This window comes from Amaranthus tricolor, chromosome 1, assembly GCF_026212465.1.
Source record: "Amaranthus tricolor cultivar Red isolate AtriRed21 chromosome 1, ASM2621246v1, whole genome shotgun sequence".
Lineage (NCBI taxonomy): Eukaryota > Viridiplantae > Streptophyta > Magnoliopsida > Caryophyllales > Amaranthaceae > Amaranthus > Amaranthus tricolor.
The window spans coordinates 24,027,462-24,044,285 of record NC_080047.1 but is presented as its reverse complement, the minus strand read 5'-3'; the positions used below and the strand labels follow the sequence as shown (position 1 = coordinate 24,044,285).

The 16,824-nt window shown below is 33.7% G+C and overlaps 1 protein-coding gene across 5 annotated transcripts; it reads left to right on the top strand.

Annotated features, from left to right (window-relative positions):
- Positions 1 to 2,334: 2,334 nt before the first annotated feature.
- LOC130819760 (uncharacterized) lies at positions 2,335 to 15,994 on the top strand. 5 transcript variants are annotated; one of them, XM_057685340.1, is made up of 12 exons: positions 2,335 to 2,428; positions 2,580 to 2,675; positions 5,091 to 5,234; positions 7,497 to 8,294; positions 8,505 to 8,634; positions 8,723 to 8,790; positions 9,489 to 10,662; positions 10,738 to 11,039; positions 13,487 to 13,593; positions 14,132 to 14,282; positions 14,999 to 15,151; positions 15,252 to 15,994. In XM_057685340.1, exons 1-12 carry the CDS (start codon positions 2,390 to 2,392, stop codon positions 15,384 to 15,386), a joined length of 3,297 nt encoding a protein of 1,098 aa, XP_057541323.1. In that variant the 5' UTR covers positions 2,335 to 2,389; the 3' UTR covers positions 15,387 to 15,994. The 5 variants fall into 5 exon arrangements, 4 of the variants coding, with proteins under 4 accessions (XP_057541323.1, XP_057541325.1, XP_057541326.1 ...); XM_057685342.1 differs by having other exon boundaries at positions 7,500 to 8,294; positions 15,252 to 15,993; XM_057685343.1 differs by lacking the exon at positions 5,091 to 5,234.
- Positions 15,995 to 16,824: the final 830 nt, after the last annotated feature.

The window sequence follows — 16,824 nt, the reverse complement described above, 5'->3', positions numbered from 1 at the left end:
TAGGGTGGACGTACACACCAACATCATTATCTTCCTTAAAAAACCACTCAACTACAGTCCCGGGGTTAGAAACTTGCTATGCTTTCAAGAAGCGTGGAAGAAGAGGATAAGAATCTTTCCATATAACATAGATGGAGAGAAGGGCTTGCTGTTTAGCACACCATGTCCGCTTATAGGTCACTTCGACACCAAATTGGTCTTTCACCATTTGTCGCACCACAGAGTCCTTAATTGATGGGTCTTCAGCAACACAATTTCTAATAAGATTGTTAATCACAGAAGATGTCAAATGAATGTGTCCAGTTGACACATTTTCAGTACTTAATACACAACCCCCATACTTCCCTTTATATGTAAGAATCTCCCATGAAGGTGAATAGGAGCTCATCCTAGCCCTAAGCCTCCAAGTACACCCTCTCTTACACTTCAAGGTGAGCACGGTTTGATTTGAAGTCTCAGTTCGGTACTCAACGTTCCTACGAATATGATACAATCTAACAGCATCCAACAACGCATCCTTGTTATCAAACATCATACCCTTTTGAAACTCTCCTTCATCGGTGTAGGTTGTATCACAATCCCAAGACCTCTAAGAGTTGTCCTCAACGTGTTCATCTACAGGAGGAACTAGTGCATAAGGTGTAGGAGCAATGATTGTTGGAATGTTGCTTAAGCTCATGTCATTAGCTAGAGCCTCCTCGTCAACACCCACATCGTCCTCAGAAGGAGCTTCTACGAATTCATTACTCTCACTATCAACATCACCCCAAGGCTCATTTGTATCTTCTAAGTTAAAAGTATCATCATTTGAGACTTGAATTTGAAGTTGATTGGGTTCATTAAAAGGAGAAGAGGAAGATGGCATAATAGGATTTTGGGTTTCTTGGATAGGGAAAGGGGTATGAGAAGAAGCAGAAGAAGTTATATTCAGGAATGCATTTGTTTCTACAACATTGACATCTTGATTCCCTAAGGGTACCTCTTCTACATATAACTGTAAATAAGGAATAGAGGAAGACTTTGAGTACTCCCACATTGCATCTATAGCCTTCTCATCCTCAACCGAAAAAGCTAACAAATCTCCACTCATATTGTACTTAAAACTTACATTAACAGTACTTCTTGTAGTGTCAATGCCAATCTTAGAGCATATAAGATGTTTAAATTCATTCAAATCCATGTTTGAGTTGCATGCTAACAGTTTACGTCTTCCCCTAACATACTTAACATTGTTACTACTTGATCGAATTTAACCATTCCAAAAGCATACAACAGTCACACGAAATGAAGCCATTTCTACAACAATACGTATAAAATCAACATCACCATCAAGTTCATAAATATATACTACATAACAACATTGATTAAATATAGGTTTTACATTCAAACATTCTCTAAATTAAACTCAAATTTAGGGTTCGCATTCAAACATTCTCTACATTAAACTAAAACATTTTCTACATTAAATTCATGAACAAACAACCTCAATATGAAGATCATGGGAAATAACAAGTATATTTGACATATTCATAGAGTATAAGTGTAAATGACCCCCATAAATGACATACATTTTAAAATCAACAAGAACTAAAAACTTTATAATAAAAACGTACCTTAATAGGTTGTAGATCAACAAGAAGTACTAAATTGCAAGTTTAAGAATCTGCATTCATGTGAAAGTTCATGAACATTTTGTGAACCCTAATTTTCGAAAATGGAAAAAAACACAAAAAAATAGTACCTTAAGTGAACGTAGAAAGATGACAGAACTAATTAGTACTACAAACTTGGAATTTGATGAGATTAATTAAAGGATTGAAGTTGATTTTAATGGTGGAAAGAAGAAGGAAATCTCGTAGGTTACAAACTTGGAATAAGGAAGTAAACTGAAATGAGGAAGAAGGAAAGCTGGAAAATTTAAATCGCATTAAGTCGCTGTTAGTAACAGTGACATATGAGTTGACCAGTCAACTCTTAAGTCGCTGTTACTAACAGCGAATTGACCCTTTACTAATATTTTGACCATTTGCTTAAATTCGCTGTTACTAAGAGCGAGTTTACACCAAGCCTAGGTTTTGATGTACGGACGCTTATTTTGAGAATAAAGTTTTTACAAAGCTTGTTTTTGAAATAAAGTTGTTAAATAATCTTATTTTTTTCAAATTTTCATATTTAATATGACCTGTCCCGACCCGGCCCATTAAACACCTCTAATTAGAATCGGGTCTTTTCGAAGAAATTTGTGTTTTGCACACATGTAGTTGTGTCTATTGTAAGGCGTGAGCGTGACTATATATATCAATATAATCAGTTGTCCTGTTTGGCGCCAAATATTACAAGTCTTCCCCTCGATTCCGTAGCACAGTGCTTCCCGCGAAGTTGTCCTTCCATGGAAACCCTCTCCTTTCGCCCTCCTCAATTTTCCGATGTACCCTCAACATCTCTACTAATGAATTTTTATTTTTTTTACTTTTATTTTTATCCTCATTTCTGTTTCACTTTGCCGTCAAAAGTTATTGAAATTTGCAGAAAATGTATACCTAAAACATGTGAAGTTAACTGGACACCATTTTTGACAGGATGTGGCTTGGCTTCCGGCTTGGCTTCAACCTAATCAACCAACACCAGCTTCCGAAGATGTCCCTAATCAGGACCCCTTCCGTCATTCTCTACAGGTTTTTCTTACCTCTCTTTTCATGATTTTCTTTTTCATCAATTTTCTAGGGTTTTATTGTGCCGCTAAAGTACTTTTAATGCTGAATAAATTTGTTCCGCTAGGGGTCAAAACATTCTAGAATTGAGTCTTATATTGCATTTGGTCCGTGAAATAAGGAACATTATTTTATTTACTAAAGAGTTATGATAGAGAATTTACCCCGATCTTTAGAATAGACTTCGGTGTTTTAATGATAGAGATTTAGTGAACAGTCAATTCTTATTGAAGGGAGAGCTAAATTAGTGTCTAAGTTCAATACTCAAAGTCTAATACGACCAAGATCGAAGGTTCGTGGTACCTTGATGAACAAATTATTAAGTGAAATTGACAATGTTTGAAGGAATTAAAATGCAAACAAAGAACACAAATATTTACGAGGTTCACTCAGTGTATGCTACGTCCTCGAAGGTGTGTAATATCTTGTTTATACTAAAACAATGGAGTTCAAAGAACTCTTACAACGAGGTACTACATTGAGAATAAGAGAGATTAAGGCTATGTGTTTAGCCTTAGGGGCTATTCTGTGGATGATTACAAATGAGCATATGAGCTACCTCTTTATAGGGCTAATTACAGTATCGAGTATGCATACTTAAAGCTAAGAATAAATAAGAAAATAACAGCTCCAAGCATATGAAACAATCAACTACTGAATCCTAGGCTTGGTGTGACACTGCTCGTTCGAGGCAGCATTGTGCTTGTCCGAGCACATACTCATTTCACCTTCTAGAACATTCTAATCTCATTGCTTATTCAAGGCACTTTACTTCCTTTGGATGCCTTGGTCGAGCACCTCATACAGTATCAGATGACTCTTGCACTTCCTTTTTAATCTCATTCATCATGCTCCATAATTCACCTGTTTAAGTCACACTTCAATACCTTTAGAACTTCAAACATTATTCATGTACTTAAACACACACTTAAACTCACCCATTAACACACACCTACTAATGCACACATCAATGCATAATTCAATTGATGCATTCAAGTTGCCATTAACATCAACAGTTATGCTATCTTAAATGATAAAATGTGAACTTGCTAGTACAATTTCAGAGTAGTACTTCTATGAGGTTTAATGGTTTTTGATTTTAAACCTGTTTTATGGTGATTCAGCAAGAATGCCCCTTTGTTTTTTCTGTTATTTTGATGTTGGATTTTGAGGGTTTACTTTAACTAGACTTCTTTATCCTTTGGTCATGTTTATTCATCATCTAACATTAACAATCGACTAGGATTATATTATTCTCCTTCAATCCTTATTCACTGATCTTCATTTTGTTTTGGAGTAACCTCACCGAACCAAATGTGACCTATACATTGTTAAGAAACCAACGAAATTTTAAATCAAGAAGATAATATTTGTTTTGTGAAAAAATAAACTCACAAAGTCAAAACCACAACTGTACATTTTTACAGGATGGATCATACCAGTTAATAAACACAATCAAGCAAAGGATAATCGAAATTGTAAAAGTACTAATGCTTTATAAGAAAACACAAGGTAATTAATATCAAAATCATACCCCTTCTGTTGATAGTCCAATCTTAAAAACGCAAAGGTTGACAAACCCTATGTTCTTGAGTGACTATTTAAAATTATAAGCACATCAAATGGTGTGGTAGTGAAATTAGAGTAGACTTGATTCTTTTCATAAGCCACATCCAAATAAAGTCCATGAGGACAATTTTTATAATTTCAGAATCTGATATATTTGATAAACAATTAAATGTTCTAAAATGATACCAATTTTCCAAGTTATAGCTAAGATAAGTTTCGGCATTTTGGTATCCTTTCTCTTTAGTGTATTGTGAATGTATTTTTTTACAGTGATAAAAATAAATTTTCCATTATGGATTTTGTTGTAAGAAATATAAAATTGTCAGGTTTATAGTGCATGGTTGGATATAGCACTTAACATTTTCAAATTGTTCATGTTAAAACTCTTTAAATTTCAATATATTTGTGTCGTATTTGAGTTAAGTGCAATGGAAGTTAATAGAGATTTTCATGATATAGCTTGGTCTATTTATCTGATGACAACACAAATTTAATCTTAAAGCATTGCTTTGTGAGTATTCACGAAGACAATTCAATGTTGTATCTCATAGTTTTCAATCCTATTTTTGTGTTGAACTTGGTAGCGGTTAGATATTGTTTGTTGCTTGTCTATGTCAATAATACATTTGGAGCTTGGTTATGTATAAATGGTGTTTATCTTCATGCAAAGAAGAGATAAAAATTTTAATGATCTATTGTAGCTAGTAATTAAAACAATTAGTTGTCTTAAAGATTTGTAGTGCTTATATATTATTGAAGTTTCCAGATTCTAACTTGTCCATCCATTCCTTTCTTGATGTTGTTTGCCAGAATGTGGATCTCTTTGAAGGAGAAACAGGATCGTTTATTGAATCTATTGTTTTAAATAATGGGCAAGGAAAAAATAATAATTTTCAATTGTATTTATCTGGAGATGAAAGCACTCCTCTTACCATGACTCCATCTTGTGAAAAGGTGTGCTCTTATAGCTCTTTGAATAATCCTAAATTCCTATTCTCATTGATAGCTTTTTTTCATTTGACATTGCTCCTTTTATTTATATTTTTTAATATTTTAACACCATAGCATAATACTTTTACTCGATTTATTTTATTTTATTTTAATTTATTTTATTTCATTATGTGATAGTTACTTGAACTTTTAAATATTAAGCAAGTTTCACCGTTTGCGCTCTTCGATTTAAAATCTTCAAGTACTCTTCTTGACATTGCCGTCATAAACGAACATTTTTTCCAGGTTACCAATGCATTCTTAGTACAAATTGTTGTCTTTTAGTGATATTTGAGTTTAGAGATGATTAATATTGATGAGAGGAAAGTAGAAGATAGTTAAAATAATTTTGAGACTCTTCCAGATGTCTTTTTCCCAGTGAGCGAAGAAGCTCTTAGAAACACTCTCAAATATTTAGATGTCTCTCTTTCTTTCTCTATTCTCTTCTTATTTAGACGTTTCCTATTTTATTTCCCTCTCTTTATCTTGTAACCAACAATTACTATCTTCTTATGTATGCTACACTATAATTTTCTCCCCATAGTGCTCCTCTCCCATCGAAGTATAATACAATTATTTGTTTGAGGCATTAGCTCTAGCATGATGTGATAGTCGCTTGAGATTAATATCTTGACTCTTTTTTTGTGACCACGTTATAGAAGTAGTATCTTAAGGTATGTGCTGTTCAAAGTAATTATTCTAGCACATTGTTTGTTTATGTATGCATAAAGCAAAGACTGTAGTAGACATTTGTGATGTTTGAACTGATGTATGTCACTTTTAGTGTAATGATAAGGGCAATCATCAAGGGAAAACCAAGATTTAAAAGATGGGGTTGCACAACATAATTGAATATATTACATACATACTTAAAATAAATTTTACAGTTACTGCAATAATTAAAATATAACAAAGAGGAATGCACTAATAACTAACACATGTATAGTGGAGGTAGATTCTAGTGAGATAGAAAAAAATTTATTCCCTAATCATTCACCCACACACAAATATGTCAAGCGAAAGATCATTTTTACTTTATTTATGAAATGCTGTGAAAAACAATTTTGACAAACATTTTAATTCCAAAATTGGTCACAAAAATTTCCCCTATCAAGAAGAAAGTGTTATAGTACAAGGGGAGGGAAAAGAAAGGGGTAGATAACTACTTTGTGTGATGCGGGGCTCATAAAAGTAGTTCAAGTATCAAATAATATAATACTCTCTCCTCTACCAATCTGGAATGTCCCAATAGTTTTGCTATATTTCTTTTTATGGGAGTGTCCCACCATATTCTCTAATTTTTATTCACATAGTTTTTTTAATATGATTCACACAATTCAATTTTTTTTATCTTGTTTTCCCAAACCATCAAATCCAAATAAAATTATAGGTTACAAAGCAATTTTGCAAATTCATAGGGACAAATGAGTATGTATTAATGATACTTCTCCTACAGCTTAGTGGTAGATACTACTTTTCTCTTTTAGAAGTTGTAAATTCGATTCTTGTTCTGAACTTTTTTATTTTAATTTTTGAGAGCCTATGCTATTTTGGAAGCTAAAGTTCCTTTGACATGATTGATACTGTCACACTGTAATGATAGCCTATATTTTATCCCATCATGATTGCTTTTAAAAGTCTCATTCTCCATGTGTGACTACTGAATGACTTACATGGATACTGATTTTTCTGTGCATTTATGTTTATTCTCATTGCTTATACTGATTTGCAGAATAAGTCTGGCTTAAATGTTTCGGACAATAAATTTCGGGTTTACCTTTGGTTTCTTTTTTATATTTTTTGCAACTCAAGATCTTGCATACAATTTCTTATGAGCTACTTATACAAGTGTGCAACTTTAAGTTGTACAATTGTTCAATTAGTTACTTGGGACTTTTGAGTTTTATTGTACGTTGTCGTTTGTTTCTATTTTTTTGGAGCTATTATATTTCTTTCAACAACAATGCCAAAGGCCTTAAGTCCAAAAATATTTTCGTTTGCTACAAATGTCATAAATGATTCTTGTGAGTAAAATATGTTGGGAAGTCATGTCCACTTAATTCTACAGCGCGTGGTAACAACACACCAGATGCAAAGGTGATTAACAGAAAAATTATTTCTATTTCTGCATGCAGTAAACTGTAGTTAGGAAGCTTATCTTGAGTGATTTTGCATTTTTATTTCCACATTTTTAGAAGCTTAGTTTTTGTTTTATGAAATTTGTAGCAGGTATTCCATTTCAAATTACATCTTTCAATTGGTGAAACTTCACCTATAATTTCCAGCCCATTATTTGATGTCTCACAAGATGACAAGTGTAATTTTATACCAGCTCTTGTTGACTCAACCGGAAATAGCCTTTGCTACATGGACCATAATTCTATGAAAATGAATATTTTTTCTTCAAGAGAAAAAGTTTCTGGATGTTCTGGTGACCAAATTCCACTACATAGTGATCCTGGAAGGAACACTTTAGAGATGTCAAATCAAAAGTGTGCTGAATGTAATGATATAGGTAATGCTGTAGAGCTCTCTGTTGCCGCATCAGAAGCTTTAGTCATACATGAAATAGTTGCAGACGGGTTGCCTTCAGCAATACTGGAAGTTGCGCTTCAAGTGAAGAAAGCTCGATTAAATGGAAATAAAGATTCTCCATGTTGCTGTAATGATTTTGATGAAATTGCTGAAATAATATCAGATTTAGCTGACTCTGACATGGAGGATGCATATAATGATGTTGGTTTGTGTATTAGTAGTTTGGCTAATATTTCTTTTCGGGAAACATCTATATCTCGAGTTCAGGAGACTCCAATGTCACAAAACCCTGGAAGGGAATGTGAATTGCTGGGGGACCAGGAGATCAACTTGAATAATAATTTTCTAACGGAACTTCAACAGAACAGCTTTGAAACTAATATACTAAAGGACCTTTCTGATCATGAGAAGCTAGAAAATGTGCTTGAAAACCCACCTTCTGATAATCAATTGCAGATTAATAATTTGGATTGCCAGCAAACATTACAGGTAATTACTAACTTTTTGGTCTAATGCAGTTCCTTGTGCCTTCATGTTTATTATTTTCTTCTTTAATAGTGACCGGATTGATCGTTTGCTACTAATACTAATGAATAAATCAATCATGCACATCATAGGAATGAAAAAGTTAATTGTTTTCTTTTGTCATATCTTGAGAAACTAAAACACTTGTATTAAAGTGATCATGTTGATGTGCAGGAAGAAAATAATGGCATGTCCTCTGTAGATGGCTTACCTTATGAACTAGAAGTAAACCCTTCACCTCAATCTCATCATATAAGAAAAGTAAGATTAGATTCTACATCTACAAGGCATTCAAATTATGCAGGTAAAGATCTTTAAGTATCTGCATGATCTGCATGATCTCCATTACAGTGATGAATGCTTATGTGAATCTGATACTTCCGTATTGGCAGACATCAATAAGGTGATCAATAGTGCACACAGATTTAAGAGTCGCTGGTTTGGTGGTTGGACAGGAATGGTAAGCATAATTTGGGCATTCATTTGATTATACCTGTATCTATCTTAAACACTAAATACACCTTTGGAAGTGGTGATTATTTGCAAGTTTGCAACAATGTCATGAAAATGTAAACATGGTCATTTCTCTTTTTGATTTTAATTTTGCATTAAACCCCTTTACTGTCACCATTTCTTTGAGCTTTCCCCATACTGTTGAAAGAACTCTCATATGGGAGTAAAAATAGGGAAATTCAAAGGGATGGAGATCACAGGGAGTGTCTTTTTCATAGTTATGGGTACAGTATCTGATAAGTTTTATGAATGGTTTTTCTTTTTCCAGTGTCAAAGTAAAAATTTTCCATAGACTCTACTTCAGTGTGGAATGGAAGCCAGACCCGCTTGTTCTGTTGTTAGTGATGCCATTAATTCTGGTCATTTAGAGTTTTTAATATTGCCTATCATGCATATATGGAGCTAGCCTCTTAAATTTGACTGACATACCATCTTCTGATTTGTATCTTACACTTCAAACATTATGTTGATTGATCTTTTAGAAATATACATTTTGGCTTTAATTATGCTAGGGTATTCTTCTTTAGTTCGTGTTTTTAGAGGAGGATTTGCTAAAGATATCTACACAAGTAAAAATGTAAAACAACTGAAGAAAGGATATAATAATAATTTTCTTCCTAATTTCTTCATCATTTTTTTGTCCAGGAAAGAGATCTTTCTGGTGAAATGGACTCAATAGGAAAATACAGAAAAAACATTTGTAATCTTTTTGTCCGTGAGACAAGCTATCTTTCAGAATCCATGGATATTGTTTCTGATCAGAATTCTGCTGTGCATAATAATCATACCTCAAATGCTTTAGAATCTGGAAAATATTATGAGGATTTGAGAAATGCAGCTAGTGAAGGAGCTTTAATCAGTCAGGTAGCTGCGGAGAGTTCTCCGTCATTTGTTGATCCTCTTTGTTCAATGGTTCCCTGTAGCATTTCCGTTGAAATCGATGACACCATAGTACCTATTAATTACAGTGATGTTCATCAAGTTCTTGATGCTTTCCAAACACACCCTAGTACAAGAATTCCAACAGAAAGTCCCCAGTTAATTTATGGTGATAAAGATGAAAATTTAAGCAGAGATGAGCACGATGACCTGGAATCCCATGATATTGTTGCTCCTGTAGTGCGAACATTGACCTCTCTCAGGACATACAGTATTGGACTGCCTGGAATTTCTGATTTTTCATTCAAGAGAAACGATAGCTGTGAATTTGTAAACTCAGGGGAATATGATGCAAGGGTTTTTTCTTATTCCGCCAAATCAAATGAGAAGGATAGAAGTCACACAATAAAGCAGCCACCAGTTAACATGGAAAATGAGGTGATGAGGCCTTTTTCAGTGGAAGAACTCATTGGCTGCCCCAACACCTCTGAAAAGAAAGATTTTGAAAAGCAAACACCTGCTAATTCTGTGTTCGGCAGTACTTCTGCAATATATACTAAGGAAAATCACGTTAAAGATGCTTGCGGAACACCAGCTAAGGATGATTTTGAAAGAACTGCTGAAAATGTTGGGCAGATGCATGTTCATCTGGAGGAGATTCCAGCATCTCCTCTTTCCCTATGTCATAGGACACGGAGATTTAAAGTTCTAAAACTTCATGCTGATGAGGTCGCAACCATGAATATAGTAGAACATCAAGATCCTGTTTCTGATACAATTTGTCAATATATCAGTAAACGTCGTCCAGATCAGGTTAGGGATCTTTCCACAAGTAAAATGCCACCTCGAAAGCGAGTTCGGTTTTCAGAGGTTGACTCTAAACTTGAATTTTCTCAAGGTCATCGACTTAATCTCAGAAAAATAGGCACTTGTAAAAATTGTAAGTGCTATCTGCTCATTTAAGTTATATCTGTATATCTAATGTTTTTATATGTATTAGTGACATGTCGATTAGACTCAAGTTGCAGGTCGGGGGATAGGCTTGAGAATTATAACCAGGAGCAAGGTACTGCTTCCCAAGACGTAAAAGAGCGTCTTACTAAATGTTGCTTGAAAGATAGGAAGAGAACTATATTCCGAGGTTTAGAGTTTTTGCTAACAGGCTTTTCAAAGAAGAAAGAAAATGAAATTGAAGGGCTTTTGAGGAAACATGGTGGCACCGTACTTTCTAATATTCCTCCTCCACCTCCTCATCCAAGGAGGAAGTCCTCAAGATCTAATCTGGAAAGGCTTCCTGTTGTCCTGTCCACAAAGAAGGTTAATTTTCGTATCTTCTGGTGTATCTTTTATTTTTATCTTCATTTTAAATATCCAATTCTTTTTTTATTTTACCACTATACGTGTATCTTCTATCTAGTATGCACGGAACTAGCCGTAGAGGGGCAGGGGAGTATGATGGCAATCACTAGGGTATTTTGTTCAAGTGTAGCACAAAAATGAAGGAATAGGATATTTACTTAAGAGGAAAGACAATCTTATATGAGTTATGGGTACATCATTAGGGAAAGGACTAATTAACATGACATAACGCGCACTTTATAACGAATTTTGAGCATACGCAATTACAAAACTCCATACGTAACATGTCATTTGATAATAACATGGAGTAATAACCATATAAATTTTTATTTCAAACATATTTGCCATTATTATATTTTAAAAAATTTATTAGGTTCATAAAGGTCTTTTATAAGATTTATATGATCTAGAATACTGGAATTATTATGAGCTTTAATTTAGCAAAATTCGTCCTTACACCACAAGGTGCCACATCCACAACATTGCGACCATTATTGCAATGAAAAGGACAATCACGATTTTTCTTCTTTGGATGTACCATATCAAAGAACCAGTTGGGGTTTATACCTTGAAAATCTACGATGGAAGCTATGATGAAACAAATAATAGAATACTATAATTTGAAAAAGGCATAAGACGAGATTCAAAGAGAAGTTTTTTTGCAATTAAAATTGTCTCATGCAAGAAATAGTTTTGCAATCATAATTAGCCTTTAGCAAGGTTTGATCTTAGCTCTTTTCTCTTTGCAGATTTCGATAGTTCCTAAGAGACGTCCTTGGTGTATATTGTTTGTTGACAACATTATTTTAGTAGATGAGACTGCACTGGGTCTAAATTCTAAGTTCACGAAAAATAAAGTTGGAAAAGAAAGAAATTGCTCCAAGTTAATCCTTTAAATACCTTGGATTCATATTCTAGGGTAATGGGATATCCAACAAGATATGTTCCTTGCAATTAAGTGTGGGTGAGAAAATGGAGAGCAACTACAAAAATATATATAATCGAGGTATGTCCCTAAAGATAAAGGACGAGTTTTATTAGATGATCATTAAACCAACACTACTGTGTGGATTAGAATGTTGGACTTTTTAGAAAGGATCATAATTGAAAGACACTGGTAGAAATGCAAATGCTTTGATGGATGAATGAGCAGAGCTATTATTAAAGTGGTGAAAGAAAATAATGTTGGACTAATACCAAATATTGTTGAACTTTGGAGAGATTAAAGTCTTGTATCAATTGTTCTAACTATCATAATAGACTTAATACCAAATTCCAATGATCTTGAACTTAATACAAATTATTTTTCAATCATAATTAGCCTTTAGCAAGGTTTGATCTTAGCCCTTTTCTCTTTGTAGATTTCGATAGTTCTAAAGAGACGTCCTTGGTGTATGTTGTTTGTTGACGACATTATTTTTGTAGATGAGGACTAGGGTTGAATGCTAAGTTAGAATGTTGAATTATTTTTAAGTCTAGTTTTCTGTTCAAAACGGTTTTTGCATCATAATTCTTCAATTTGCGCCTTGTTGTCTTGTTATGCTAATGATGAAGCCAAAGAGTATTTCAACTCAACTTTCATTTTTCGAGCCCTGATTGGGTGGAACTTATTGAGGCAGGTTGAAGTCTCAGTCTCCACAAAACGTTTCTGTTTTCATGTAGTATTTTGAATAAACTAGATGTGGGTATTGGTTGTGTGAAATAGCAGCATGATGATTTTGAGGCCTAAGTCCTACCTACCACATGCCAAAAGTTTGGAAATCGTTGCATGTGTATAAAGGACAGAAGCTTTTGCACCTTTTAGATGAGCCAAAATGGCTTTAAATTAGAAGCATCATGCTATGCAAACAAGGTTGAGCTTAACAAGGGATGACAATTCCTGATGTTTTTATGATGTGTTATAAATATAGCTAATTTACCACTGAAGTTTCCTCTGGAGAATTGAGAGTATTCTGTCATATCGTATGGCTAATATAAGGAAAGCCTTTAAAATCTTTTACATGTATAGCCTGAGTCCTCACAACCAGGTAACAGACTGACAGCAATTCTTGATCACTATCCAGAACCATCTTATCCCTTAAACCTTGATTTTCTAGGTTTCTCCTGCCTATTGGTGGAGCTCTGTGCAAAGTAACTTCTGCATTACATATTCAATCCTGTTCTTTTCCTGTGTCAGAAGTGAACAAGTGGCATATACATTGTGAAAATGGTATTTGTTTTTATCTTACATACTATGTTACAGTGAAGCTTATCCCTGATGCCGTGCACTCCTCTCCTTGTACACTTTTTCTTCCTTGTCTGTCATTTTGTTTGTTGATACTAAAAATATTTCTTTGCTGTTGACGTCAAAAGGTGTAATAATGTTCGCGTTATGCTAAGGTCTCTTATTTGCGTGTACATTGCAGTTGCAAACAACAAGATTCTTGTATGGTTGTTCTGTGAATGCCTTCTTGCTTAAAGTTGATTGGGCATATGATTCTATCAGGGCGGGTTCTGTCTTGCCTCCTGACAAGTAAGTTGTAAACTTTCATGTTTGACATCCTTATGCTTGTAGTTTGATCTTACACTCTTGCATTATGACTTGTGATCCTTAACATAGTGATCTATGACTAGATGGAGCTTTAGAATGGATATGCGCACTAAATTATACTACCATATTGTACAAGAGTCATTTTTCCTGTTGAGGCTTGGACCACTGGTCTAATCCAGTAATCTGTGACTTAAATTAGTGATAATTATTTTTATGTTCGTTGAGCCAAGTATTGTAGTGAATTAATCTGTACTACCTGTCATTGTTAAAGTCCATTTTTAGCCATGTTAAACAAAGCTAAATAGTTCTCAATCATCTGTTAGGTCATTTCTTTTCTTGTCTTCCATTGCTGTTTGACATCCTTTACCTTTACGGGCAAAGAATTTATAGCATTTTGAATCATATGCTATCATCATCACATTTTGAATTTGTTAAGTTATCCCCTACTACTTTCTGAATTTAACCTTCTAATGTAGCTTATCCTATAATTTTTCTCATGTTAGTTAATCTTTGTTGACAGATACTTAGTATTATCCAATAAGAGTAGCAGAATGTTAAACCAAATTGGGAATTCAATTTGTCAAAGTGACAATGACTATGTCTTTGATAAAGTTGGCATCATGCTTCATGGGACGCATAATTTTTGTACCAAGCTGGCTAAAGTGATTAAGGTAATAATTTCTAAATTCTATGCACTATATGATAGCAATCGATTTATTAATTAAATAAAACCATCAGTTTCAGTTCCTCGTTCACATTCTAGGAAAAATTTCGTAGTTTTGCTGGTAGGATCAATTACGGCATGGAGTGTTTGCTCTTGTTACACCTGTCAGCTCCATAGAATAAAAGTGAGACCGTCATCTTACGTAACAGCAGCTTTATAATGGATTCTAGCTTGCCGTTCTTTAAAATCCCATCACGTAACATATTAGGCATTCTAATCCTTTTAATAATAGTATGTATTAGCCTATTAGGTTCTAAGAGGTGTATTTTAAGGTTTAAAAATATATGTTCTGGTAAACTTGAATTACTATTATAAAAATGAATATTTTTTAAGTTAGCAGTTCACATTGTGATGTCCATGGAACGATTTGTAACACCATGAGGTGCTGAATCTGCGACATCCTGACTGCTACTGCTACTGCTACTGCAATCATGATGACATTCATGTTTTTTTTTCTATAATCAATACTAGCAATTGATTAAGTTGTTCTTAAGATGGATTTATCTGGTCAGTCATAATTAATGCCATGAATTCGTGTTCATCCTTAGTAAAGGAATATACCAACAAGATAGAGCAAATTAAGCAAACACTTGCCAAGGAGATCATGTTTTGGTTTAATCAATATCTCTAATCCAACTAAAATATTTTTTTTTTCGATTTTAGCTTGGACGAGGATACGTATATAAAAGTCTACAGTGGCTGGTTCAAAGCCTGGAGAAAAATAAGATTTCTCTTGGTGCTGTTGTTGCAGAAGATTTGAATCGTGCAACTCGTCACCTAAAGAAGTGTGCTTCTGAGCAGAAAATTCCTGTAGTGGTTAGTATTACTTGACTGTGGTTTCTATAACATCCAAGAACCTTATCATCTCTATGTAGTAGAAACTCATGCTAATCCATCCAACTTCTGCTTTTTGCAGTCGGCGAGATGGGTCATAAACAGCTTATTGAAAGGGACGCTACTCCCTGTACAGGAAAAGCATCAACCATTGAATCAACAAGCAACTAGAGACCCGGAATTGTCAGGTTTGCAAGAATGGAGCCAGGAGATCTGAATATCTGACCGTTTCCTCTCGTAGTGCTGTTCGATAGCTGGACCCTGGTTGCTTGATGATAGTCATAATGAATAGTAAAACCATTGGTTTCTTAGATGAATAGAAATCCTGCAGCTTACAGATCGTTTAACTGAGTGAGTTTTTTTCTTGGCTTGATATACCCATGATTTCTTTAAAGTAAATAATACTAGTACTAAATCCTAGTGTAAAGATCGGAGATTTTGTGCTGCAAGTTCATCAATTTCAAGGCAAATTCATGTAATTACATTCATTAGAGAAAATTTAGTGCAGTAATCTATGGTAAAATTATCAACTAAATTTGTTGGAATTACTTTATAATGTTGCATTTTGTGACAAATGCAATAAGCCAATAACATATAAGCAATGAGATTCAATTGCCTACATTTATTTATTTATAAAGAGTAAAGAGTACCATCAACATGTGTCGAGTACCTTCTTTTGAAATTTCAACATATCACCTAGTCAGATAGAAATATTCTACCATTTGGCTGAACCACTCCAATGTCTAGAAATAGTTCGTTGAGCCAATCAGACATTTAAAATTCTTTCACTGACCTGTTGATTTCAGCTAACATTTTTCTCATCGCAACTTGCATAAACACTAGAGAAAGTCTTATGTGTGTTTGATAATTTTAATTGGAAATCTAGTTGCAGAGTCTAAAAGAATAGGGTTTAAGTCTACGCAGAGTCACCCTTAGTTACCTTTTTACTTTAAAACATTTTTGCATTGCACTTTTTACTAGAAAAAGTCTTCTATAAATTAAATTTCAAAAAAAGTTAATTCTTCAATTTTAAACTCGACAATTGAAAATTTAACTTATATTTTCTTTATTTTTCGTATGTTTTCAATAAAAATTAAGTGAAAATTTCAAAAACACTATAGTAACCTAAAATCACGTCAGAACTTTCAAGAAACAACCAATGTACCAACGCTGGTATTTCATAAGTTTTGAAAATCAATTTTTTTTCTTTAATGTTTAACTTTTGAATTTATTGTAAACCATTTTTTAATAATAAAAAAAATAAGCATTGCTACCATGGTACAAATATCACTAAAAAAAGTTGGTATATCAGCTGAATTTTTCGACTATGATTAAACAATTAGAAATTTTTGACTGGATTTACTAAAACTTTGTTAATTTTCTACTAATTTTTGGCCAAAATCATGTTAGTTGGTAACTTTCGACTGTTTTCCTACTACACGTCGGAATTTTTCCAATTAATTTTTCGACTAACACAATGATAATCAGAATGTTTGAGAAGCGTGAAATGGAAAAGAGAGGTAAATTACCCGCCCTTCTTTTCCGACTATTTATATCCGACAAAAATTCAATCGAAAAAAAAACTGTATTTTCGATTAATTTCCGAAGGAATTTTGGTCAGAAAAAAAATAAATTTTGAACTAATATTTTTAGTA